Here is a 26,952-nt window from a genome sequence, read left to right as displayed (position 1 = left end):
CCATCTTAAAATTCAGCTCAGTCACGGACAGAAAAATCAAGAAATCTTGTTCTTCCACTTTTCCCAATTTTGGACTAGACAATTTAGAACAGGCAACGCATTGTCCTCACATGCAGCTGTCAAAGCTTCTCTCCTTCCTTCAGCCTTGCCACCTGACTTCTGAAGGACCGAAGCTGCTAGGCAGCCCAAAACTTTCAGTAGTCATGCACCCAGTATTAGTATGTACACCCTAATGTTCTATCTTCAGCTACACACATCCATGTAGATGTTTGTGTTCACCTGCCAGGTTTAGGAAGTTCCATCTACATTTCTCAAGGTGTCTGACTTCATACATCATACACAACCAGGAGAATTCTGTTGAGGGAAACAAAAATTCATCGTTTTCTTGCTCAGGGTAACCCAAATGACTTCTAGGCCCACCCTCAAGGAAGGAAGTTATTGCTTTAACCATTCAAGAGGCTTACGCTAAAGACACCACTTGGGACACCGATTTCCTATGGCGTTAGACACACAAGGGGAAGCAGAAACAAACTGGTCAGTAAACTGACTTCCACAGTCTCAGACTGCCTTCTATGTCTTTTTCATTTGAGTACGTAGCCATCGCAAGTTTGGAGAAAGCCCAAAAAGAATGACTGCAGCTAATTTAAGTGTCTACTTATGTCTGTGGAATCCCTAAGAAGCTTACGGATGCCTGCCTTTTCCCACTCAACTTGGGGCTAACGAAACCAAAATAAGGACAGTCAAAAAAGTGTCAGCAATTACTTCTTCCCTTACCAGAACATACCAGAAAAGAAAAAAGTGGCATTATGGTGACATGACCTTTTACAGATTTAGAGCTGCTATTTGCACAAAAGTGAAGGCTGGAGTTAGGTGAAAGAGGTTTTGTTTTCCTAAACAGAAACTGAGTTGCTAAGAGTGTGGAAAAACACCAACCAAGAGACAGACGTAGGTGGCAAGATATAACAGGAAATGCAAACAAGTTTTAAGTATCAGAAGGGGAAGATTTCAGGATTATCAGCACCCAGCGCTGATGCTACCAACTAGTACAATTCTAAAACTCAACCAGCTAACTCACCTCCTAGCATTTTCTGCAAAATATCGCTTTCTGCGTAAGAAGCAATTCTGGAGCCCACTCCTTTCTATGGCTGGATCTCAGGAGTTTCAAATCATGACAGAAGCAGAAAGAACTACAAGGTCTCTATATGATCAACAAACAACTATCAAGGAGTCAGTCTTCCAACAAGAGTGGGAGTTGCATTCGTCCCCTTCCTTCATTAGTCTGAGAAAGCGCTACTTCACACTGAATTGTTGAGAAAAACATGCTGCTATTTTAACAGTAGAGCAAGCAATAAAAATTCAGAGAGGAGGAAAAACCTGGTCTCAATCCTGCGGTTTAGGGTCAGGAATGGGTCATCTTCCCCTTCCCACTAAGGTACTGGTTTAAAAGACTCCAAGGGAAGGTGTGGAGAAGGAGGAGAGAAACACAGAGAAAACAGGAAGATGTCCAAAAAAGCTATTTTGCTGGGCCAGAAGGGCCACCATGAAACATTCTTAAGGCTGTTCCAGTTTGCTCTGTTTACCCAACCTTGAATTACCAAGACATGTGCAAGCTTCAAAAAAATTCAGCTCAGAGAAGCCTTCCAACATTGATATCCATCTAAATGTTATCTGTATATTATGGGCTTATAAAAACAGGGGAAGAAAAGAAAAGCTCTAAGATATTCCTGCCATGGATTTTCTTTCACATTCTCCAATTCTTACTCATTCTGGTTGAGCCAAAAAGCATACTGTCAGACACATGACTCAAGCTGTTTGGCCTCTAGTCCCAGCAAGTGCTAAGAGTGCAGAGGCACGTTGATATGAAATATAATTAACCATACTTTTTCCATAACATCACAGAAAAAAAATTCTGCAGGAGCTTAGTAATAGCTCTGGGGGAGATTTGGTGGGGGACAAAACCAGGAGTGGCTCTACCACATGCACAGGGACGTGGTTCTTCAAAGCCTCAGAGGAAGTTAGCAGGTCAGTTCACGGGAAACAGGGCGCCCAGCTGCCTTCAGCGCCTTTCAGCATTTCAAGCTTAGTTATGAGTAGGTTCACTCCGTATTTGTAATGCTACCTAAAAAGCCACAAGTGTTTAAAACAGCTATCCCTCGATTCATCCTTGGCTGTAAGACACTGGCCCACCCAGCAAACTGAGAGCATCACATACTACCCACGTCCTTCCACTGAAGCAGTTTGATGCACTTGCTAATACAGACTGTACCTTTCCCCCTTCTCTCCTCAGTGAAGGTATAGTCCATGCCAAAGTCAAAAGTAATTTATGAGCTAAAATGGGAAAGGAAGGGACTAAAGTCACACCGCTTTCCTCCAAGATCCTTAGGTATATTAAGAGAAGGTCACTTCCTACACTCCCTCAAGAATGAACAGATTCATCCCTTCCAGCATCCTCCCTCTGAAGCAGTATCCATGTACTACTACTCAGCCACATCTTGATTCATACAAAGAAAATACCCTCAAAGAAATTTCAACCCATAGTTTATCATTCAACTGTTGAGAGTTTTCCCTGCAGTCACAGCAGAATCCGTGAGGCCTGCACTGTGTATAGAGCCACTCCAGCACAAGAACCACAGAGAAAATTTGAAGGAAGAATCAGACTGCAAATTAAAATCGTACATATTGAATGAAGATCTGCTTCCGGCATATTTCCTTCTTTCTTTCTGTATACAAGAAAAGTCTTTAGACCATGTGCACACACATGTGAAAACCCCCAACCAAAGATTTGGTTTTAAAGATGTTGCACTTAACATTAGACATACAATTGCTTTGGGATTTGGCACTTCCTGCATCTCCAATCACTGAAATAAATTAAAAGAATTAGGCTACCGTTAAGTGCAGACTCCTGAAGTTTAATTCTTTGCATTGTATTTCAGTGGGATTACTTGCAATACCAAAATCCAAAGCAATACTTCTAAAAAAAAAAAAAAAAAGCACAACGTTCCGTCCCTCGCTTTTAATGTTTTGTTTTAGCAGCCTGCTTAAAAGCAGGTTAAAGAAAGAGAGGACAGCCGAAGACCTACTATCGACCCATGTACCAAAACACCTCTTGTCCACAGGGTTTGCAAAAGGAATGAATACATTTTAACTAGACCTGATTGCCTTTCTAAGAGAAACTTTTGTAGGCCATAAAAACACATCCAGTAGACAGAGGTGTTTCTGAGCCCACAACTCCTGCATAAAGGATCAGAGGAGGAGTAGCACAAAAGGATAGGGTGCCAAATAGAGACAGGTTACAATTAATTGTGTTTGGTAGGACACTCACAAAACATCTGAAAGCAAACTACTCTGCAACTGCCTCAAGCCTAGAGTTTGCAGAAATGAAAGGAGCTCCCCCTTCTGCTTCATTTTCTGCTTTCTCTGATAAAGGGGCAATCTGTAATGTACCTCCCAAATCACGTTATGCAAAAGATAAAACAGAAGATGGGAACATCTGACAATGACTTAACACATGATCCCAGGATGGCTGGCACCAGGGTTTCATTCTCTCCTCTGGCTGATGAAACTTAAATCCAGATTTTCTACCATCTGGGAGCAAAGCCCAGCTTTGCCATTTGCTGTTCCGCTCCCACCCCCATTTGCACAGGAGAAATATTTCTGGGTTCCTATCCCTGCTCCAAAGGCCAGTGCTGGTGTCTTAAGCCACAGAAAAGCGGCCCCGAGAGCGATGCTGTACACCCTCCCCTTCTCAGGCACCAGTGCTGACTGATGGGCTAACTAGTCACCCTCATGGTCCTCCTAGGCCAAAAAAAAAAAAAAAAAAAAAAAAAAAAAAAAAGCCAATGGCTATTTTACACACGAAATGGACCCATTTCAGAGGACAATGATCCAGCACTCCATTCCAGAGCAGCTTGTAGCTAAACATTATTCTTGCACTTCCCAGCACACAGCTGTAGATATCCCAGCACAGAGGCAGCTACACAGCATTTCTAGCACCTGCAAGTGATACAGCCCTGATACTCTGAATGGAAGTAGCAGCCTTTCCTCCAAAGAAAAGCCTTAACAAGGACGGTTCCACTTGTTTGGGGTTTGGTTGGGGGTTTTTTCCCCCCTTATCACCGTCTACTCGTATCACTAAGCAGTCAGACGAGAGCTCAAGGGCTGTGAATCTTAAGTGGAGAGAGGCCTCTCCTGGTTACAGTAGGTAAAACACTAAAGACCTGAAGCAGAAAGACCAGATCCCTATCCTAAACACCCTCTCCATTTCAGCCACTGCTCCTTTGACTGCAGGCTTTAGCAATTCTCTCTGCAAGGGGCAGAGACAGTTCGTAGCTACAGAACCCACCCCAGTGACATCAGCAGTAGCAAAGACACCTGTTCAACATGGTCATCAGTAGAGCAGGAGTTGAAATGGAAGCGATTTACAGATTTATCAGTGTTGCTTAGTACTAAATCTCGTGGGTAGGGAATACTCATGTGCCATTCAGAAGTCACTTAAAATCCATGTGAAAGTAGTGTAGTTCCCTGGTAAGCAGAGGCCACAGTAATCCCACAGTAAAACACTAGTATAGGTGCCATATAGATGTCAGGAAGTCCACGCAGCCTGGACCCAGGCTTTGAAATACAAACGCAGTTATGAAATGCTGCTGCCTCAGAATGTTCCATCGGAAGAGGAGCTGAAAGCATCATACGGCAATACTGTATTTCCAGTTGAGACAACTGACAGTAAGTTGTTTCCTGTCCTGATGTCAACCAGAGTTTTATTTATTCTGTGCATGCTCAGCTGAAAAAACACAGCTCTTCTTAAACATAAATGCTATGCAAGTTACAGGACACTTTTGAGGAACTTGAGATTTTTCCACCTGTGTCATTCTGGACAACAGAAAAAATAAACGATCTTGCACTCATTTAAAGATGACCTAATATAAAAAGAAAAAAAAAATTCTTTATTTCCAATTTACTTCAGTGAAAAAAAATAAAAGACAACCCAGGGCTCAACTCCCTTCATTTCAGATCCCAAAGAAACACATACATCCTTGTCGCAAAGAACAGATGGCATGTCGTGCTTCTATCTGCCTCTCTAAGTCTGCGGTTCACTGTTTTTTATTACCCTGTTTCTTTGTTCTTACCAAAAAAAAAAAGCCCAAATCCAAGTCTCTGATGGTGCCCCTTTTTTGTGGAAAAGCACAAAGTATTTTAAAGGAACTAATCTTACTTGTATTTACTTTCCCCTGTCAATTTTCACTTGACTTCACATGTGACACTAAGACCAGAAAAGTTTAAGACTGCTTCACAAAGACAGGAAATAAATGCACTGCCTCCAGCCCACCCAAATTCATTTTCTGCAACATGTACTCAACTTATTTTTACCATTTGTTAAGGAAGTCGTACCAATCCTACCAAGTACATGCCTTAACTGATAATGCTATTTAACTAAGGAAGAGGCATTCAGAAGGCAAAAGAGGTAAGGATTCAGAGGAACAACCCACTACCTTTCTAGACATTTGAGGGAAAATATCCCCGCCTCTGATCAGAAGCAGCTTTGCAGTATGGTGTAATATGTACCTGCTCTGAAGCTAATTTTTCAAATATTCGTCAAGCGTGCCTTCGTACACATGAAGAAGACTACTTGGTTCTTGAGCAAACCCTAACCATTTCGTTTAAGCAACAACTACAAAAACAGAAAAGCATCGTAAGAGTGACAACCTTCTTTGTGCTCACCTTCTACTACTGCTCTAAATCATCTACTCAGTTCTGTCTTGCTGATTTGTTGCTACTCCACAGGAACCGTGCTTCGAAGTTGCGGCTAAGAGGACACTTCCCGGTTACTAACCTTTGCATCAGGCTTTACATCTCCAATAAATTACAGGTTTCTGTGATTGTTCTGTGATGCCGTAAAAGGCACAGCAGTAAAAGCTTGCTAACTAATACAGCCTATGTAAATTAAATGTTTCTGAACACTGACAGACTAACCCTAAAGATAAAATGGGAATTATGGAAGCCTACAGCAAACACAGCAGCTATGCATAATAGCAAGTGGCACACCATGGAGCTGAAGTGCAGCAGAGGCCATATCTATTATGGCTGTTGGCTTATTTTAGTACTTCTTAGCAACTGGAGCTTGAAGCTATTCTTGTGCAATACCAGTGGTGTACACTGTTTCTTATGGCTTAGTGTGGTTATATCAGCAAGGCACACGGGAAGCACTCTGGCTGTGGGAACCCCATTGCTACGACGAGTATCGACCACTTGCAGGTATTTCCAACACCATTAAACACAAGTTTGTTTCCCAAAGAGAACACAGAAAGTTACCTAAGAGCTACCTCCTCTGTGTTTTGATCCACATAACCTCTCATTGTATGAACCTCCCGAGCCATATATCCCATCTTAGACTTGAAAAACTCACACTGTTTTTCTTTCATGCACAAGATTATTCTGAATGGGTGTCCTGCTTTCAGCTGGGATAGAGTTAACTGTCTTCCTAGTAGCTGGTACAGTGCTATGTTTTGAGTTCAGTATGCGAAGCATGTTGATAACACTCATGTTTTCAGTTGTTGCTAAGTAGTGTTTAGACTCAAGTCAAGGATTTTTCAGCTTCTCATGCTCAGCCAGCGAGAGAGCTGGAGGGGCACAAGAAGTTGGCACAGGACACAGCCAGGGCAGCTGACCCAAACAGGCCAAAGGGGTATTCCATACCATGTGACATCCCATTTAGTATAGGAACTGGGAAGTGGGGGCGGGGAATCGCAGCTCAGGGACTAGCTGGGTGTCGGTCGGCGGGTGGTGAGAAATTGCACTGCGTATCATTTGTACATTCCAATCCTCTTATTACTACTGTTGTCATTTTATTAGTGTTATCATTATCATTATTAGTTTCTTCCTTTCTGTTCTATTAAACCGTTCTTATCTCAACCCAGGAGTTTTACTTCTTTTCCCGATTTTCTCCCCCATCCCACTGGGTGGGGGGGGGGGGAGTGAGTGAGCAGCTGCGTGGTGCTTAGTTGCTAGCTGGGGTTAAACAACAACAATGGGAAATAGCCCTGTCAACCTCTTTGTAGGAGACAGCAGTGTCATGGCAGTAGGTAGGGGATGGAGAGGAGCATCAAAGCAGAAATCCTGGAGACACATGCCGAAGGAGTTTGCTCTCACATGCAAAAATAATCCGTGCAGTCACAATTAACAGTGACAGTTGCTGAGACCTGTGCAGCCAAGTTCAACTCGAGGAATTTTTTTTTTCTGCTCAGAGAAAACCACAGATATATTTGTGCAAGCAGACAGTTCAGAAGCCCTGACAGCCACAACTCCTGACGCAGACTTTTGGATAATCTGCTCAACCAAACACTGTTAAAATAGGCCACTTAACCCTGTGAGTCAACCCTGACATCTCCCCACCTACAAACTAATGGGAAACTAAACAAAGAATAACCAAACAAAAAAGGACAGTAGGACAAAACACCCACTCAAGACATCAAGGAAAGACACAACTGCACCAAGAACTGTGCCTTTACTTCATTTTCACTCATCTCCACACACGGAATCACTAGAACAGTAATTAATAATGATCACTGCTTTAGAAACATACTGTAGAAGAACATTACAAGACCAACCGGTCAGCCATTTGAGTTCAGTTCTTACTCTCTGGATGTCATCAGCACTGTCACCATCAGCTTCATCTGGCTGCAGAGTACGACTGGGCATAAGCCACAGAATGTTACAGGTCTAAACAAGTACAAAAAAACCCAATCCTTTTTGTCTTCATTCAAATAATTAAGCCTTTGGTTTTCCAAAATTAATTTCTCCATACAGTGACATGAACACTTAATCCTTTAAATAAAAAAAAAAGTCACCTTCTCCCTGGAATAGAAGTTTGATACAGGATTGTGCATGAAGTATGGCAATAGCTTAACGACACAGCACACCTTCTTGGCCCACAAATGCTACAAAAGGCATTTGATGCATGCTGTTAAATTATTAAATGCTCATTTCACTATAGCACGAAAAAGGAAAAGCATCACAGGAGAATAAGACTGCTCAGCGGCTCTACTATTCACCAACCACGTTGACAAAATAAGTATTGTAGTAATGTTATTTAGCTTCTTGTAGGAAGGCACCCAAAAAAAGTTCACTATTTACAGGGGTTGTTCATTTATTTTTTCTCAAGAAGCAAAGAATAGTAAACAGCGAAATATTTTTTAAGATTTGCAGGCTGGTTAAACAGAGCGGAGAAGGTGCAAAAATAAAAAGGCAGGGGGTACCAGGCACAAGATATGACAAAGCTTTACTGCAAAGCACTGAGTTCCCAGCGTAACATGAGTTTTCGTGGAAAACACATGCTGTAGCAATACACGCTGTAACAAGTATGAGATGACAGAAGTCAAAACAAAACAAAAGCCTAAAAAAAAAGAAATTGCATATGCACTGCTTGAACTTCCTTTGTCAGAGGCTTTCGGAGAGTAAATCAGCTCTCCCCACAAAGACTTTTGGAAATGGAATTAAAATACTCCACATAAAAGAGCAGACGCCTTGTAACAGGATCCAGAGACCTTCATCCAGCCTAAGCCATTTAAATATCTTCCCAAGTGCTAGTTATACACCTTTACGTGACTTGCTTCAGCTACCCTATGTAAAGGGAGCGCTCCAACAGCAATCCCAATCTCCCTGACCCAGGGGAACACTCACAAGGCGCCAAGACGAGTTCACCCACTGCTGTAGACAGGAAAGGAACTCTAGACTACCCTACTCAATGAACTCAGTCCTTAAAGCCTTACAGCTGATCAGCAAAGAAAGGATATTTTTCCTTCTCATATGCCATGCCTGTTCCATCAGTACCTTCCCTGTCTTGTAACCATCAATCCCAGAAGCGTGAAGTGTTAGAAAACAGACATTTCTTGGCTGCAACTTTGAAAGGACGATCGAGGTATTGAAGTGCATTGTTTTGTAACCGAGTAGCAGTATTTAGGTGTCTCTAGCACATCTACCACCTAAGAAACACCATTGCCTCATTTCTCTTACGCTGGTATTTGAGCCTAGGGGAAGGGAGACAAGAACAGCGCCCACAGACACACACACAAACACACCCCAAGTCATGAAGCAGCCCCAACAGCCAGGGCTCAGCTTTTGAGGACGGGTCACTGGTGTTACAACACCTGTTTGACCGGGGAAAGGAAATCAGCGGAGGCTGCCAGGCGGTGGTGCAGACACGGTCCCCGCTCCAGCAAGCTGCAGGGCAGGTGCCTAGCGAGGTGCGCCCGAGGGCCCCGGGCGGGCACTTACTTCTGGGGGGCCGCCGCCGTCAGCCCCGCGGCCGCTGCCGCCCGGGCCTCGAACTCCTCCCGCCGCAGCACGTTCCCGGAGCCGCGGAAGCCCAGTTCCACCAGCTGCCGCCCCACCTCTTCGCTCTGCGGGAAGGAAAACACGGGCAGGGAGCCCGGTTACCGCCGGCACACCGGGGACGCGCCCCCCCTCCCCCCGGCCCCCCCCCAAGCCCCGAGCACCGGCAGCCGCCGCGGGCGGAGGGCGCCACCTGGCGGCGTGGCGGGCGACCGCGGCGCCCCCGCAGGTCCGGGGCTGCCCCGGCCGGTTCGGCCCCGGCGGGCCTCGTTCGGCCCCGGCCGTTTTCCCGCAGCCCGCCGAGTCGCACCTCCGCTCCCAGCCGCGGCTGCCGGTGCCCGGGGGTTGGTGCTCCCGGCGGCGGCGGGACACGGGCAGGGCGGCGCTAGCGGGAGCCGGCGGGGCTCAGCGAGCGGAGAACGTTAGCCAGGAGCGGGGAGGCGGTCTGCGTAACGCCTGCCTGACACCGGCTGTGCTGGGCAGCCAGGAGGGAGCTGCAGACACCGGCGGGCTCTGCCTCGCTCAAGTCTAAGAGGGACGGAGAAGCACGGCCACGATGCGGGAGCTGCGAGCGCCAGCTCACCGGCGGGGCTGGAGGTGCTCGGCGGGGGGTTCTGTGCCACCACGGCCATCCCAGGCAGCGGCAAGCAAATCTCAGCAGCTGAAGCCCGGCAGTTTCTCGGCCCCCTTCCTCCGCCTGCACCGCCCCTAGGCCCCAGGAGAGGACGTGCCCTCTCCTCTTTCGTACCTCCAGCTGGAAACGCATTCCCGAGTTTAAACTAACATCCCCGCGGGAGAGTAACACCAACCAGCTGAGCGCTGGGGCGGGAGGCGGCCGAGCTGGGGGTGAGCTATTTTCTCCAGCCCAAGACGCGGCACCTGATAAGCCCCGACAGGCAAAACACCCCAGGAAATACCCCCTGCCTCTCCCACCCCGGCCAGGTGCCCCCACCAGCTCTTCCCAGTCTGCAGGTGGGATGCCAGACTCGGTCCCCATTGCTTAAAGGCAACCGGGGATAGGCATCTGCTTTCCAAGGGAAAACCTGTAAGCAACGACAACCATTTTCCACACCACCTGCCTTCTAAGTGTGAGACAGAAAACGTTTTGCAACTTTCCCCAAAGTGTTTCGCACCGAGCAATGTGCGCTACCATTTTTAGAGGTCAAAATTTCAGCAGTTGGCACCCTCTGAATATCGCTGTGATGTAACCTGTCTGACGGGACACATCCCTTGGAATGATTCAGCCCAAACATCATGCTTCATAAGCACTGGACAAGATATTCTTGCAGTTTTAGTTATGCACCGGGCTTGAGGCTGCCTTTGCACATCAAAGCCAGCCCCACTGTCTTCATCTCATTTTACACCTCTAGACAGAGGGGGTGTTTGTTGCTACATTTTGTTTCTCTGGGTGGATATCAACAGCAAATGCTACAAAACAAACAGCTGCTCACATGAAAGGCTTTCTGCTCCAGACCTGCGCTTTGAAGCTTGCTTGTGAGCAGACCCCTGTTTCGGCTTCCCCACCGCACTTCTCAGGCCAACCAAGACACAACCACCACTGGCGTGCCCCTGCCCCTGCCTCACAGCCCCCCCGCTGCTGACGGACTTCAGCCTAGTTTGGGGGATTTGTCTGTACCACCTCCCCCCGTGGGGAAAGTTCACACGGGGAGCAGCAGGACAGTTCAAGCCCCAAGAACGTGGGTTTTCCTGATGAGACCCTTGCACCTAAGGGACCCCAAAAGCTTCACAAGCTAAAAACGCTCCTGACTCCCCTCACCAGCTCACTATTGACCTGTCACTGCGGCCACCCAGCCCTCTCCCACCGAGGCTGGTACCTCACAGAATACAGGCCCGAGGCCCACAGAGGGGGCCTTCCCCACCGGGGTGGGGGCGGCCTAACCTACCCCGACCAGTCCTCACCAAGAGAGGCCGGGGCCTGGCGGGGACCCGTGGGGCCGCGTCCCGCTTCCCACTGACCTCCAGATAGCGCAGGTCCCGCGCCGTCACCTGCGACCCCAGGTACTCCTCGTAGGTGCGGAACGGCGGCGGCGGGGGGGGATCGGCCGCCGCCATGTCGCCCTCCCGCCCTCCAGCGTCTGTAGCAACGGCGGGGCGGTGGCGCGAGCAGCGGCGCAACGGCCGCGGCAGCACGTGCCGGCCCCTCCCGCCCAATCAGCGCGCGCGGGACCCCGGGGCGCGCGGCGGGGGGGGGGGGGGGCGGACCCGGGAGCAAACCACACCCCCCCCGTGTTTGCGGGAGGAGGGGTGCTGCTCGGATCTTTGCTTTTGGGTTTTTGGGTTTGTTGGGTTTTTGGGTTTTTTTGGGGGGGGGGGCGTCCCGCGCAGCTGCAGCCGCCGCACCTGCGAAAGCAAACCCAAGTGGGGAAAAAAACACCAACGTGCCCTGCACCCCCGGTTCCCCCCCACACGCCCCGTTAACGCCAGCACCTGCAGCCTCCGCTGCAGACAGCCACAGGCCCAGCGCCCTGTGCCCGATCGCGCTGATTTTGAATGACATCGTTGCCTCATTTTTGGCCACTGTTCCCGTGCGGGTTGTTTATTTTTGACTGTCCCGCAGGAGAAGTGGAAACGGAGCCATAACGGGGCTCTGTGGGAAGGCAGGGGACGGCACGGTGCATCTGCAGCCAATGCGCCCGCATCCGTGGGCTGAAGGCCCCGAGCTGCGACATGCTGCGGTGCGGAAGCGTAGGACCCAAGCAAATATTTCTGGGCATTTGGAAAACGATGTACCTCTGCAGAGGTTAGAAACAAGGTGTGATGGGGAGGGAGGGAACGTGGGGGCTTCTTTTTCATTTCAGAATTTTAACAAATGCAACCAGGAACGCGGAGCTGGGGCACAGCCGGCAGCTCAGCGCACCCCACCGTGCTCCCTGTGGCCCCTTCCTCAACTCCACGTGGATTTGTGCCACCTTCCAAGGGGGCAGTTGTTCGGAAAAGAATTTGGGAATCCCCTTCATTTGTTTCATTTCCAGCTGTTTCTCCTCAGCACCACAGGGGTAAGTCAGAGACGGTAGAAGAGAAAGAAAAAAAAAAAAAAGGAAAAAAAAAATGACACACCATGCCAACCCCCAACTTATCGACGTATGCGGGGTTTAAGGCAATGTTTTCCCCATCGAGTGAGAAGTTCAGTCTGGAGTTACTCTCTAGGAGGTGAACACGCCAACAGTGCAGCCCATAGCAGCCACCAGCCTGGCCTGCCCGGGGCAGCTCCTGGCGAAGTGAGCTGACTGGGGTAAAACACCAGCTTTTCAAAGCAAAAAGGAAGTCGCCTGCTCCCAGGGGACTTCACGTTTATTCCAACACTTGCTAACGTCGTGCTTCAAGCTGAGCTTCCAGAGGCTCCACATCTCTCCCCATGCAGTACTTCGCCTAATCAACATCTGAGACTTTTTATATCTGCAAAGCCTGCAGGAAAAGATGACTCAGAAAGCAAATGGGAGAGAAAAAAAAGGGCAAATTTTAGGTATCGGTCCACATTGTGCAATCATGCCATTTTTAGCCTAGCTGACAAAGAGCTCACATGCACCATGCTGGTGTCCTAGGATGGTTCATTTCATACATCTGTGTTATCTTCATATGGCCTGGTTCCCTGGATGCCACCCACCGCCAGGCTCGTACCAGCCCTGCTCTCAGCCTGCTCCCTGATTAAAATTGCCTGAGAGGCTGCTGGTCCCTCACCCAAGGCCACTGATCCTGCTGACACACAGCCCTCCTCCCTGCTCGCTTCCAGCAGCCAGAACCTTCCCACGGTCCCCAAATGCAGAACCCCTTCCCCAGCATGGCCCACTGCCCTCAGCACCCAAAAGAGAGAAGTAGGAAAGCCCCCCTGCCCTGGATTTTCCCAGAAAGTTTTTCCTCTGTGCACAACAATATTTAAAGGCAATATGAAGGGCTTTTATGTAAAGTACAAAAACCTGTTTAAGAGTCCAGCAATTAGTGCTGTTGCTGTTGAAGCCAAGACGATTAAGTCCACTCAGATGAAACAGGAGCGGCTGACAGCATAGTTGATGTCAGTCGGAACTGCAAAGCTGCAGCCCTTCTTTTCCTGGACCATCACAGCAATTCTCCCTCCCTCAAGTCACAATACAGAGCATACTGTTGCTCCAGTTGATTCCGCAGGTGCAATACTCCCAACAGCATGGAAGACTAAGTCCCGCCAACAAGCAGGAAAGACGAAAAGAAGCATTTCGGTCTTGTGTGCTTTCTCCCAGAAAAATCCCCGCCTGCTGAATGGCAGGGAGGCTCCCTCTTGCCTTGGGAGCAGGGCTGCAGCAGGCTCTGGTCTTCTGCTGCAGGTTTTGGGCTGCTCATCCTGCTCAGGGAGCAGTTGGCTAGTGCAACATGGCCTTCGCTCTGCTTGCAAAGGCAGTAGCCAGAAAGGTTTAAATACAATCAACAACTGTAAATAAAAGTAAGCCAAGACCAAAACTACTTTTGAAATCTAAGAAACAAAACACACTGGAAAAGTTACCTTTATTCCATTGTGATGGTTTAACCCCAGCCAGCAACTAAGCACCACGCAGCCACTCACTCACTCCCCCCCATCCAGTGGGAGGGGGGAGAAAATCGGGAAAAGAAGTAAAACTCCTGGGTTGAGATAAGAACGGTTTAATAGAACAGAAAAGAAGAAACTAATAATGATAATGATAACACTAATAAAATGACAACAGTAGCAATAAAAGGATTGACATGTACAAATGATGCGCAGGGCAATTGCTCACCACCCGCCGACCGACACCCAGCCAGTCCCCGAGCGGCGAATCCCTGCCCCCCCACTTCCCAGTTCCTAAACTAGATGGGACGTCACATGGTATGGAATACACCGTTGGCCAGTTTGGGTCAGGTGCCCTGGCTGGGCATGAGAAGCTGAAAAATCCTTGACTGTAGTCTAAACACTACTGAGCAACAACTGAAAACATCAGTGTTATCAACATTCTTCACATACTGAACTCAAAACATAGCACTGTACCAGCTACTAGGAAGACAGTTAACTACATCCCAGCTGAAACCAGGACATCCATAAAAGTCTCTCAAGTTGTCCACAGAATTTACCAGAGGTGTTTCCCCATTTTTTTAAATGCCTTCAGTCACCTCCCCATAAGTAAACCTACTTAATTTTCATGCAGAAGAGTAGCCAGAAAGGAACAGGAAGGGTTTGTGAGTCCAGGCCACTTAGATTAACTTTCATTAGGCTCTCTGCTGAGGTTGCTGGCGGGATGCTGTCTGACGTGGCACAGTCCTCTTCACTGCAATAGCGTGATTACATTTTAATAAGTACTGTAATATTAAAGCACCAGCCTCCCCCCACAGCTTGCCGTGCCTGATAGCACCCTTTAGCTGCATACTGCAGGGCTGCTCCTGGCTGCCAGAAACCCCAAGTAAAACGTTTGCGTTTCAGCAGCAGCCCTCGACATGCAGAGCGGCAGCCCCCACGTCCCTTGGGAAACGGGGCACGAGGGAGGAAAGCACCTGCACTCCCTCAGCCTGCCCCAGTCCTCACCCAGCCCGGGTAGGAGAGCGCAGGTTTCACCAGCCCCCAGAGTGGGGGGGAGATGCCCGAGCTGCTTCCTCAGCCAAATTTCACCCGACAGCTCTGAAGTGCGATAAATGCTCCTTTTCTCCTCGGTGGGAACAGCGAGGGGTGTCCGGAGAAACAGAGTTCAACCAGACCCACAAGCACAAGGCAATGGCGGTGCTCATCCCCTGCAGGCACAGGGGCTGCAGGAGGGCTAGCTCGGGGGGGGAGGGGGGGGACAGGGACCGGACCACCAGCAGCACCCCTCCTTCCTCAGGTGAGTCCCAAGGGTGACGTGCTTGAACCACGGCCCCGCACTCTCCAGTCCCTCCCAGCAACCGCAACAGAGCAAGCAGTGCTTCCCGGTAGTTGCTATGGCAAACGCTGGATCCTGCCATCACAGCTCAGTTCGGGATCAGTTTTTGCCCAGAAACACACAGATCAACGCAATTTTTTGTCATACAGGCTAGTTATCAACAAGAATTTTCCTTAAAGACTAAAAAAATACCTTTTCCCCTCTGAGGGAAAGCAGTGGCAGCAAGGGACCGACCCATTTGCTCCTCTCTTACCTGCTCGGGGAGCTCCAGGCACCCACCCCGGGGCTACGGCAGAGGTGGCACCCTCCTACACAGCTCCTGCAAATGTTTTCACTCAATTAGTTCATTTAGGTGGCCCCATGCTTCACTGAGCATTAATCGCACCTAATTGTGCCTGGCTGCTGAATGGCACATAAGCAGCGTCACTTGGATTTTGTAAATTTGTGGTCAGGCTGTCTCGCTGGAAATGGCCGGGGTTTGGCTTGCAGTCCCCTGCTGTGACCCCGGCCCAAACAGCCGCCAAAGAGAAGCCATCTGAAGGTTTGTCTTGGCATGCAGTATGCAGAGCATGGCATACAAAGGAAGCACACGCACCTATTTTGCTCCGCTCCGCCCTGCCACCAATACCACACCGGCCAAACCCTCTGACAAAACCATGCGTAGCGACTAATTTAGCAACACTGATTTTTCTCCTTCAGGGGAAGAAAAGAAAAAAAAAAACCACACGGATAGCAGACAAGCAAGAGATTACACATCCAGTTTATAAAATGAAGCACGATTATATTTTATTCCGGCATCCCTATCCATCCCCGCACATGGAGCTCGCACCCTTGTGCAAAAGCATTTGCTGCCACGTGGAGCGGATGCATCCAGCCTGGAGCTGCCCAGAAGGCTGATGGGCAAAGAACCACGATTTCAATGGAAATAGCCATTTGTACCATGATCAGATGTGGAGAAGAGGCTCAGCAGTACCGCCTGCCCTCCTTATTGCTGCTCGACACCAGCGGGGCTCAGGTCAGGAGAGGTTTTGCTAACGCGAGCCCGCCTGGGCTCCTATTAAGGCTTAACTGGTGAAGTTCAATGCTAACATTTTCTGTACATACGCAACACAGCTAAACACCAATTAAAAACTCCTACGCACAGTTACTCCATAGATAACACCACAAAAGAGAAAGAAATCGACAGTCGCAGCCATAGGGCAACCTGGGTGGGAAAAAACACTTCCAAAGGTACAACTAGCTGTAACAGCATTTATTGCCACATCGCCACACTCGCTATAAAATAAAACACTTTCCCCCTGCTCTATAAGCATATTGTGAATGATAAAATAAATCAGCAGCGGAAACTGTCGGAAGAAACCAGGGCAGTCAGAGGCCAAGTGCATCCCCGTCCCCAGGGAGCAGAGGCTTGGAGGGGTCTCGGCCTGCCTCCCTCCCCGTGCGAGCAGGAATGCCACGGGGCCGGGGCAGAGGTATTTTAAAGACAGACATCGAAGCCATACTTTGATGGACGGGAGGAGACTCACTCCTCCAGCTGTCCAGGGAAGAACAGGAGAGACCACCGGGAGCGGGGCTGCAAACAGTTGCCCTCCCCAAGCCTGCAACCCTTAAAAAAATATATATATATATCTATGTATTATTGCCAACAAAGAGTTTTAAGACCCCCTTGCACCACAGGCAAGATGAATGAATTTGTTGGACTTGATCTTGTTGTTTTGTTGTGGAAGGGAGGAGCTGGTTTTTAAGAGAAGGGGAAGGGGCAGACCTGGATACACGGTGTCTGAGGTATGATCAGAGGAAAAAAGTGCAGCAAAAAGGAGATGCAAAAAAAAAACCCGAAAAGGAAAAAAAAGCACTTAATAGGTTGGCTTTGAACATATCTCTTGCATGAAAATGATTGTCAAAAGAGTCACTAGTGAAAATAAGTTAAGAAAACATCTTCGCCGTAGAGGTACCTTTCTGCTTCTTTCAACCACAGAAAATTAACCCGAGGTCCATCAAGTGTTTTCCGTTCACCACAGGAATACTCTTTGGAAAGCTCAAGTTGCGTCGTCCCAGCACAGACCTCCAAGGATGCTGTCCGGTTTGCAGGGCGAAGAGAAGACCCCGAGCCCAACACAGCTACCTCCACAGCTATGTGGAGCGTCGCCACATCCGTCAGGGGAGGCGGGAAGGCGGGGACACAGGTCTCCCACGAGGTCACCCCCAAAAAGCCGCGGAGGCGCCCACTCTCTCCCACACCAGCATCCCCGCCACGGCACACTACCCGAAGCGAAACTTCAGCCGGTACTTGATGGGGCCGAGGTTTTTCCGAGGCGGGGATGGGGCGACCTTCGGTTTTGGCGGCGGTGGCGGCGGCTTCTTTTCGGGGAGGGTGACGGTGAAGGCGAGCTCAGGGGGCTGGGGCTGCCGAAAGCGGGGGAGGAAATGTGTGGAGATGTGCTGGGGCCGGGCACGGGGGCTGCAGCCCCGCTTGGCTTTGCCCCGCTTGTTGAGTGCCACGTACCACTGCCGGCCTGAGCGCGGGCTGCGGTGGACAGCCGAGGCATAGGTGTTGTAGCTGTTCTCCTGGAATCGCTCCCGAAACTGGCAATCCGCCGTGAACCGGGCCTGCGGGGACAGAGCCGGGGGCACCATTAGCAAAGGGCTGGTTTTACCCGTCCCCTGCCCTGTGACGCTTGCTCGGTTTTTAAGTCTCCCCAAACCAGGTCCAAAGGGGCGAGCAGCAACGTGGGGCACCTGGGAAACCCACTCCGAGGCCTCCAGGCACCCAGCAATTTGGAAAACCCCCAACACAGATACTTTCAGTAGCTGCTTGCCACCCAATTTTGGAGTTCCTTGGAAAAAACAGGCTTGGCCTGCCCCAGCAGCACCCTTCCCTCCCGCCCCAGCTCTCCTCCTGCCCTTCCCACCGACAGGAGGGAGGACACGGCTCCATACCCACCGTGCTGCAGCCCCACCAAGGACCCTGGGTTTGAGCCCCCCGCTCCATCTCCGTTCCCACCCTCACACCCCGCGCTCAGGCACTGAATCATCACTTAATAATCTGGAAAGGCAATTTGCATGCAGATTTTCATTGCTTCACTGAACATGGCTTTGATTGTATTGGTTGGTTTTTTGTTTTTTTTTTTCCTTCTTCTTCGTCTTAAATGAACTCAGGGCATTTTGTCCCTTGATAACCTGAAGAAATTACTTGCAGCCCAAGAGCATCACCTCTTACAAACAGGGGGGCCGCGCTGCCTCCCAGATGGCCGGGGCAAAAGGCTTCCCATTGCCTGAGAGGACAGGCTGAACGCTGCCCATAACAGTTCCTTGTTGCTGTCAAGGGGGAGGAGGGGAAAAAAAAAAAAAAAAAAAAAGCATGCAGAAATACAAAAATAGAACGGTAATGCCCCAGCTATGTACCCACGGCCATGGGACACCTGGCTGCAGCCTCCAGCAGCCCCTCCGAAATCCTTTGCCACGCGGGTATGGTACCTGGTGCCCTGACAGCTTCTCCAGCCGTGCCTGGGGCACTGCAGCCTGATTGCAAAACAACACTTCAAAACTGTTGACGTGAAAGGGATGCTGAGCTCTCGAGCTTCGAAACCCCCAGCAACAGAGAACAAGACAAAACCCCCAAGCAGTGCTTTTTAACCACAGAGAAGGCCCAACTGGCTCAGATCATTTTTAAACTCCTAATTTAACCAGTGAAGTTGCATCTTACAAGTGACAGAGTCCCCAGCCTGCCACGCATTTTTTTTCCTCATAGCACTTTGAATTAAGTCTCCTTTTGCTCTTCACTTGAAAGAAACGTCACCTTGATTACTCATTTTTGCTTTCCCTGTCTTTTATACATCCTCGATGCTCAGCACAAAACGCTCTGAAACAGGCCCTGCGTTTCCCAGTGGGATCTGGGCAAATGGCAAGAGCAGGCTTTCTTGGTGTAGGAGATGCCAAGTTGGCTGCCCTGTCCCAGGCATCGAGGCTGACTGTGGCTGAGGATCCGATACTGAAATCGGATCCAGCGGGCTTTGCAAGCGCTGCTGTGAATAGGAGAAAATGCTCGTGCCCCTGCTCATACGTATTCCTGTGCAGACGGGTAAGCTCGCCACTGCCTTGCTTGTGCGTAAGCCAAATCTGCATTGCCAGCCTGGCCCAATGTTTTGGGGGCAATGCCACCCCGCAAAGGGAGGTGGCAGTAAGAGGCATGCCCAGCTTCCCGTCTGGAACATCACAGGAAAAGTTCCTGCTTAAAGTAGTTTTGGGGGAACTGCTCCCAAAGAGTCAGAGTAGCATGCATTCCAAAGTGGGATTTGGGGAAGGGGGGGGTGGGGGTCCCCAGCTCTGGACGGGGAGGGATGTTGTGGGCTGCACCCGCAGCCAGCGCATGCGGAGGGAAGCCCTCACCCCCAGAGGACAAACCACCGTCAGAAGCCCATCAGCTGCTGCTTCGCCATCACTCTGACAGGCTTCCCCACGTCCCAACCTCTCAGCTCAGCAACCGCACCGTTTCAGCCAGGGAAAAGGCATTTTTCCCAGCACAGGGCAGGCAGCGCAGCCACAGCGCGCTGGCTGGCCGTCAGATTTGCTCTGCAGCAGCTCCCAAGACAATCATGAAGAGCAATTGTGAAGTCAATTAAATTCCAAAATGCAATTCGACACAGATTTGCCCCAGTGAGGACCATGGCATTCAGTCGACTCAGAACAACTCCTGAATTACCTAGGCCCCCTGAGAGCAAGGCTCTTCTCTCAAGTTCGTGCCGGTCCCTGCCGAGACTGACACCAAACCCCCTCCTGCCCATTTCACGCTAAAAATGTACAAACTGGGGACCGAGGATTTATCAACGAGGAAAAAGCCATCTGTGCATGCAACTGATAATTGCTGGGATTGCTGTCATTTTCTGAAGATGGTGCCTCTAAAAATGAACCGCTTGGTAATTTAATTAAGTTGCCATCAAAAAAAAAAAGAAAGAAAAAAAAAAGGAGGGCTGCTGCAAAGCACTGAGCTGGGATAAAGCTGGGCCCTGAGAGCCAGTTTCGAAGGACCCCGAATCCCTGTAGGAATGACTTTTATCTGCGGTTCAGCACAAAGTCACCGGCGTGACTCCCATATCAAAGCGCTGCCCTGAGTGACGGGCGCAGGACGCGCTTTGTACTGCTCAAAACTCATTAGGCCATGGAATAACTTTATCCTGCCAAGGCAGGAAAGAACAACAGATGCCGGGTTTGCATTATCAGCATTATTTAGCCCAGCAATCTTTAGACATTTGGGTCAAGTTTCTACAAATTTGCGGCTTTCATCCGAGCAGGGCATCGTGTGTCCTCACCCCCCGCTCTGACCCGCCTAATTGAGGTCCCTCTCCGGCTCTGCCCTTTGTGTGCCAACAATTAACCATACACCGACGAGGTTTGATTTAATTTCTGCCTGCACCAGGGCATAAATCAAGGCTTCAGCTCAGATAAGGGGCCCATTGTATGCTGTGAGGGAGGGGAAGCTCTGGAAGGTCTGGGGATCATGCGCCGCCTGCTTCTCTCTCCTCTGCATCCTTTACCTTCCCACTACTCTCCTCCTGCTCTGCCTGCTTCCTGCCCCATCTACTTCCCTCATGTTTTCCTCCATGCAGCCATTCCCCGTTTCCCCTAGACACCATTCCTGCTCCTACTTTGTTTCCTAAAATAAGCAACCATGTGCTCACCCTTTAAGCATCATTAGGTTTCAGGAGCAACACTCCAGTAAGACTCAAGGGAGAGAGGCAAGTTCATAAATCTCACTTGAAGGCAATCTGCGGGCTCGGGCAGCTTACGCACATCAGTAACATCCGCTTTGCGAGCGTGAGGTTTGGCTCATAACCGCAGGGCGGGCAACTGGCTTCTCCCTCTTCCAGGCTATCAGCCCTGAACAGGCTCCCTAGGAATAAACTTGGGCGACAGGTTGTCCAAGATATTGCCTTAAACTAAATAAAGATATTGCCAACTTCTTTGGAAGTTGCACTTACACACGCCTTCAAAAGATGACGACTTTCATGTAAGCATGGTAGTTACTTTCATTTGTTTAAAAGATCTCTAGAACTAACAGGAAAAACTTAGAAAGCAGCATCTTGAAGTTGAAAAAAACAGTGAAATCAACTTACAGGATTTATTCAATGCAAAAATCCTGGAAAAAGCACACTTAGACCTGCAGGAGACCCCAACCTTCAGGAAAACAGCCTGCAGAAACAAGAGTTACTGGGATTTTCCCGCTCTAGCTGCAACGCTCCCACACGGGCTGGACCTCACCTGCCCAAAGCCCTGCGTGCAGCCACACACTCTCACTGGGGACGTCTCTCCCCCATGGGCGAACCCAGCCAAAATGCCAGGGCTGCAGCCCCTTCCCCGCAAGCATATGGGCTCCCGGCGCCACGCATGCCGCTCTCTGGGAGACATTTGGCTAAAACCGTCTGCATGATCTGCTGCAGAAGTTGCTAAAAATAAACCGGCAATGCTCAAAGAACAAGTCCTTTTGATGCAAACACCCAACTGCAAAAAAAAAAAAAAAAAAAAAAAAGGCACTTTTCTTGGTTAAATGCAGTAAGTAGGGATACGGGCTTCGGGGTTTTAGGCTCCACCTGTCCCCTATCTGTCTGCAGGGTGCCGATGCCGCCCAGCACGGAGCCCTCCCAGCAGCCGAAAGGCCTCGGCACGCCGGGGCCCTGCCTGGGAGCATCGCTGCCACGTGCACGTGAAGATGTCACAAGGCCTTTAATAAACAATACATACTGATAAGCGGGGGGTTTACTTACACTTGCATGGAGTTTTCCTTTTTTTGACATCGCTAAAAATTTGTTGCTGAAAACTCCTCGTATTCCTACAATCCCCTGAGACACAGCAAATATTTCCAAAATACCTAGGATGACAGAAATCCCAAAATAAATCACAGTTCTTTTCACATTGGTGTGACAAAGAAAAAAAAAAAAAAAATCAGTCTCATAGGTTTGCATTTCCTTTCCACACAACCCTGCTCCTCAGCTGCCTGGCTCCACGCTCTGTCCCTCTGCCCCGCAGATGGACCTGCATCGACTCCAGGATGGCTACAGGGTGGTGATTGGTTTGGGTTTTTTTCTTTTTAAAAGCTGCGTTTCAGAGGGCAATTTCTGACTCAGCTGCGACAGAGTGAGTTCACCCCTGGGGAAATCCCTCTTAAGGGTGGTAAAAGCTCCCTGTGCCTACAGCTAGCTTGCTGAGATCAGGTTGCCCATCCTCCTCCCATATACGCCAGACTCTGGAAATAAAGGTGTCACACACGCCATTTGGGGATAGAAGTACCAATAATGGTTTCTTACATTCTTAGGCCCCTCCTTGCAGCAAGGCTCAGGGAGTGGGGTGCTACACAGCCCAGCTGTGAGAAAACAAGACATTTTCCCCTCAAACAGTTACTTTCTGAGCAGGATTGGGCTCTGGTCCCCGGCGGGGTGTGCGTGACCTATAACTCGTCTTACAGAAGAGCTTCAACCTCCGAGCATCCTTCAGCAACAGCACTGACACGTTTTGCTTCCCCGCACAGCGCAGCATCTCCCTGGGCAGAGGAAGGGTGGCAGCCGGGGTCGGGTGTCCCGTCGTGTCCCCCCCTCCGACACCCCCACCAACCGAGGGAGCCAGGCTAAGCACCAAGTCCCCAACGTGCCCTTCACACCCTGGGAAAAAAGCATTGCTACCCCCGGCTACAGCCCTGGGGTAGTCCTGGGGGGGGTGTCGGTGACCCCGGCCCCCAAGGAAGGACCCCACGAGGCCAGCCCCAGCAAAGGGCCGCGTGGATTAACGTGCCAAGAGCAAGCATGAAGCCTCTGTTAAATCCCCGAGGCCAAGGGATCGGATCACCACTTCCCATGTTTATTTTAAGGAGGAAGCGCAGCTCCCGGAGGCACCCAAGTCCCGGCACCAAGAGCCTGGGGGGCACTTTGGGGGGGGGCTGGTGGGCCGCCCCTCCTCACCCCACATGCCCCAGTGTTAGCGACTGCCAGAGACATGGGGCCGTGCACCCCCACTGCAACAAGGTATGTGCCCTCTCCAGCACCCTCCCTGTCCTCAAAGGCACCCCAAAACCTACCGGCCTTTGGGGGTGGTGGCCGCGCTGGCAGGGAGACGTACTCCCAGTTGATGGGGTCCCCTGGGTCAAGCCCAGTTTCCCAGGGGTCAAAGCTGGGGTTTCTCTGCCAAAAGCGGGACTTCTTCCCCACAGGGGACGGCCCCTCTGGGCAACACCTTGGCACGTCCCACCCCCGCCCCCATCAGCACAGCCCCCAGCCAGGCCTGGCTCCGCTCCGAAGTGCGGAGCTGGTGCCACTGTTACCTTTCCGGGAAGAAAATCTCAGATTAAAGAAGAAGGAACTTCACATAATCCAAGTCCCTGTGAGACAGCTGTGGCATCGAAGGCTGCGCACATCTCACAAGGGACAGCCCCTCTGCCATGCCACTGCGGGACAGGGTCCGGGGCGGGGGGGGCACGGCGCAGACAGACCCTCCAAACTTGAGTCTCCCAAAACAGCCCTGGTGTGGATGCCCCGATTTCCCATCCGTCCCCTTTGCAGCCCCTAAGCTCCTCCTGGCCATGCACCTGCAGTGCTCCTCGAAGCCCCAGGCAGGGTTTCTGGCCTCCCAGCATCCCTGCCCACAGGCTGCCCTCCTTCGCGGGGCCACAGCACAGACCAGGGCCCGAATTTTTCGGTCCAGGCCAGATGTGGCCGTTGCTCGGTGAGCACGCCCGACAGCTGAAGCCACGCGTGCTGCTAGGGTCACCTCAGGCCCCAGCCCTCAGGCTCTTTAAGTGATTTTTCATCCCCGCCTGCCGTTTCATTCCCTCTAACAGGATATCACGGCAACTCCGACCCGAAGGATAAGCCATGAGTTAGCACAGCTTTCTCTCAGGGGAACGTCAGCCTCAGTCCTATTTTTAAACTGCATATATCCTATCGCTGTGCTGGAAGAATGAAAATGCAGAAGGAAAGATGGAAAAGTTACACAGGGAAAGGACGGGAAAAGGGCATGAGGGAGAGCCCGATGCAGCATCCTCCCCCCAGGCACCCCGGCGAGGTGCTGTGGCGGGAGCACAAACCTCGCACCTTCACATCGATCCCCGTGGATTCCTTTCCTCAAGGTGGGCGAAGCCCGCGGGGTGGCACTGCCCAAAGAGAGCAGGGCAGACCTTGCTCTGCTCCCCGGAGCGGCATCCCACCCGACTCCGCGTCCCACCCGAGCCCGCAGGGCGCAGCACCACCCCCAGCACCCTCCCCGGCCCCAGCCTCCCGGGGCAGGCAGGACCCCAAATTCACCTTTCCCGAGGCCGCCCGGGCTGCAGCTCGCCCCAGGGGAAGGCAGCAGGCAAGCCAGGGGGTCCCTCACCCCAGAAGAAACACCCCCAGGGATGGGGATGCCGGGGCCGCACCGGGGCGGGGGGGGAATGCCCCGCTGCCCCCCACGCTGGGGCACGGCCAGGCGCCCCCCGGCCCCCCCCTTGCCCCCTAACAACCCCCACCCGGCACTCACTGAGCGGGCTCGCGTCGTGGGCGCCGTCCACCCGGCCGTCGGGGTGCAGCTGGAGGTGGAAGCCGATGCCCACCCGGCAGTACAGCCGGCCCCGCCGCCGCCCCGGGCGGCTCCGCGGGAAGCGGCTCGGCCCCGCCGCCGCCGCCGCCGAGGAAGAGGAGGAGGAAGACGAGGAGGAAGAGGAGGAGGAGGAAGGCACGGGGGCGCTGCGGCCCGCCGGCCCCGGCTGCGCCCCGCCGGGCACCTGCTCCCGCCGGGCGCGGGCGGGCAGGGCGAGGAGGAGGAGGAGGAGGAGGAAGGACGGTCTCATGCTGCCGGCGGGAGGGACGGCGCCGCGCCGCATCCCGCTCCGCCGCGCAGCCCCGGCGGGGGGGACCGGGCACGGAGCGGGGAGGTGGGGGGGGACCGGGACGCCTCTCCCCGCCGCCGCCACCGGGGTATTTATAAGCGGGCGGCGGCCCCGCACCTGTGCCCGGCCCCGGCAGCGCCGAGCACCCCCCGCGCTGCGCCGCCCCCCGCGGCAGATGCTGGGGCTCGGGGGGAGCATAAATCTGGGGAATTAACTTGTCCGCCCCGCCGAGACGGAGGCGCTGGGGCTGCGCCTCGGGTTACCGCCGAGAAATAACCTTGTCAGCGGCTTCACCCGCGGCCGGGCAAGGGGGCTCGGCGGGGCCGGCGGAACCCTCGGCAAGGGGAAGGGATTGGGTTGCAGCCCCCCGGGCCGGGGGCGCGGGGGGGATGACAGCCGGCAGCTGCACCGCCAGCCCGGCCTCAGCCCCGGGCAAGGGGCACGGGAGAGGATCTGGGGCTGGAGGCGGCACCCCGAGGGGGAAAGCCGCCTTCCCTCCTGCACCGGGTGGCCATGCCGCGCTCGGCCCCGGACAGCGGCCCTTGGGGGTCAGCGGGGGGGTCCCAGCACTGCCACCACCGTAAATCCCCTGACATGATCTCCAAGGGTGCCGGGAGGCACGGGCCCTTGTCTGGGCACAGTGGTTCCCCGGCAGGAGGGATGGCAGCCCCGCGGCCTCCCACCGCCCACACGGTAACCCCGACACGTGCGTGCTGCCCCGCCAGCACCGGCAGCCGTATTTCTTCCCAATTACAAAGTCAACTGCCACGCAGCACCGTGGCGTGGGAGGATACCCTGCGGCAACGGCCCATCCATCACCCCGGCACAGCGCCAAGCACGTTCTGCTTTTTTTTCAGTGCCCGGAGCTTCTCGAGGCTCCCTACGCATCTCCCAAAGCCACTGGGAAAACCTCCCTCTACAAAAGCCAACACTGGCCAAACTCGCCCTGCCCAGCCCACAGTCCAACTTGTGCACCTATGTGCCCTGACTGCTCTTGCAAATCTGTGCTGTCCCACTAAACCCTACCCAGAAAACGCTCTGCGGCTTTCACCAGGGTGGGCTCGACCAGGATGCGCGCCCAGGGATCGGGTTCGGCAGGAAGGAGGCAGAGCGGGTGGCACGCCGGAGGGTGACCTTTGCCTTCAGAGGAAGCTGAAGGTCAGGGGCACAGGGAGGGACACGCACTTAAGGGGCCATATCCAGCCTGACTGACACCTGGCACAGTCTGGTGTGCCAGGAATGATCTCACAATAACATTACTGCAATTTCAAACTATTTATCAGCACATATATACACACACACACACAGATATATGCACACACATGTTTATATATAAATGTGTATTTATAGACAGTCCTATATATAGATGCACATACCTGAAGGAAGGTCAGGGCACTCAAAAGCTTGTTTACTTCTTCCAGCTATAGTGATTGGCCTGGTAAAATCTATGACTTCCTCTTACCAACCTCATCTTCTTTAATTACATGCACATGCTGACTCTAAATCCAGATCCACAAGCAAGACAAGGACCTAAAGGGGTTGTGAACATCCCCCATGATATTTGCACTGGACCTTATATATCAGTATGGCTAAGGCACACATGGAGGCACAGCCACATCGCCCGAGGAAGATTTCCCCTTTTACATCTTGCTTTAAAGGCTGGAGCTGCCAAAGGGTTGGCCCCTGGGAAATCTCTGTTCTCCATCCAGGCTGACGAGACTGTAAACCATATCTGCCACTGCAAGTAAAGGTGAATGTAAAAATGTTTAAAGTCTTCATCATGGGGGTGACTGGGCACAGCAGCAGCCCAGGAGCAGGAAGGATGCACATGCAAGTCCTGGGGGGCAAAGCCCACCTAAAGCTGCCGTGCCCAGAGATTCACCAGCAAGACAAGCCTCCCAAATTTTAACCCTTGTGTCCATC

The 26,952-nt window shown here is 51.8% G+C and overlaps 2 protein-coding genes across 2 annotated transcripts in view; both read right to left on the bottom strand.

Moving 5' to 3' along the window:
* Positions 1–11,461, bottom strand: part of CFAP299 (cilia and flagella associated protein 299) — a 230,993-nt gene extending 219,532 nt beyond the window's left edge. The window contains exons 1-2 of the mRNA XM_069779042.1: positions 11,305–11,461; positions 9,271–9,395 (exon numbers count right to left, since the gene is read on the bottom strand). Of these exons, the coding sequence (XP_069635143.1) occupies positions 9,271–9,395; positions 11,305–11,400 (221 nt within the window). The 5' untranslated portion in view covers positions 11,401–11,461. The remainder of the gene's footprint in view (positions 1–9,270; positions 9,396–11,304) is intronic.
* Positions 11,462–15,662: 4,201 nt separating this feature from the next.
* Positions 15,663–25,139, bottom strand: FGF5 (fibroblast growth factor 5). The gene is made up of 3 exons (XM_069778959.1): positions 24,681–25,139; positions 21,941–22,044; positions 15,663–17,789 (listed from the first exon to the last, which is right to left on the bottom strand). The coding sequence occupies exons 1-3, from the start codon at positions 25,021–25,023 to the stop codon at positions 17,442–17,444; spliced, it is 795 nt and encodes a 264-aa protein (XP_069635060.1). The 5' UTR covers positions 25,024–25,139; the 3' UTR covers positions 15,663–17,441.
* Between the last annotated feature and the right edge of the window lie 1,813 nt (positions 25,140–26,952).

The sequence above is a fragment of the Haliaeetus albicilla genome, chromosome 1 (genome assembly GCF_947461875.1).
Source record: "Haliaeetus albicilla chromosome 1, bHalAlb1.1, whole genome shotgun sequence".
Lineage (NCBI taxonomy): Eukaryota > Metazoa > Chordata > Aves > Accipitriformes > Accipitridae > Haliaeetus > Haliaeetus albicilla.
This window is presented reverse-complemented; position numbering and strand designations above follow the sequence as displayed.

Excerpts from the sequence above, each read along its gene's own strand:
- FGF5 (XM_069778959.1), bottom strand. The coding sequence starts at position 25,023 with ATGCGGCGCGGCGCCGTCCCTCCCGCCGGCAGCATGAGACCGTCCTTC. Across the intron at positions 22,045-24,680 it reads CCACGACGCGAGCCCGCTCA|GTATTTTGGAAATATTTGCT; the intron begins GTGAGTGCCGGG and ends CTGTCATCCTAG. Across the intron at positions 17,790-21,940 it reads AAGGAAAACTCCATGCAAGT|GCCCGGTTCACGGCGGATTG; the intron begins GTAAGTAAACCC and ends CTGTCCCCGCAG.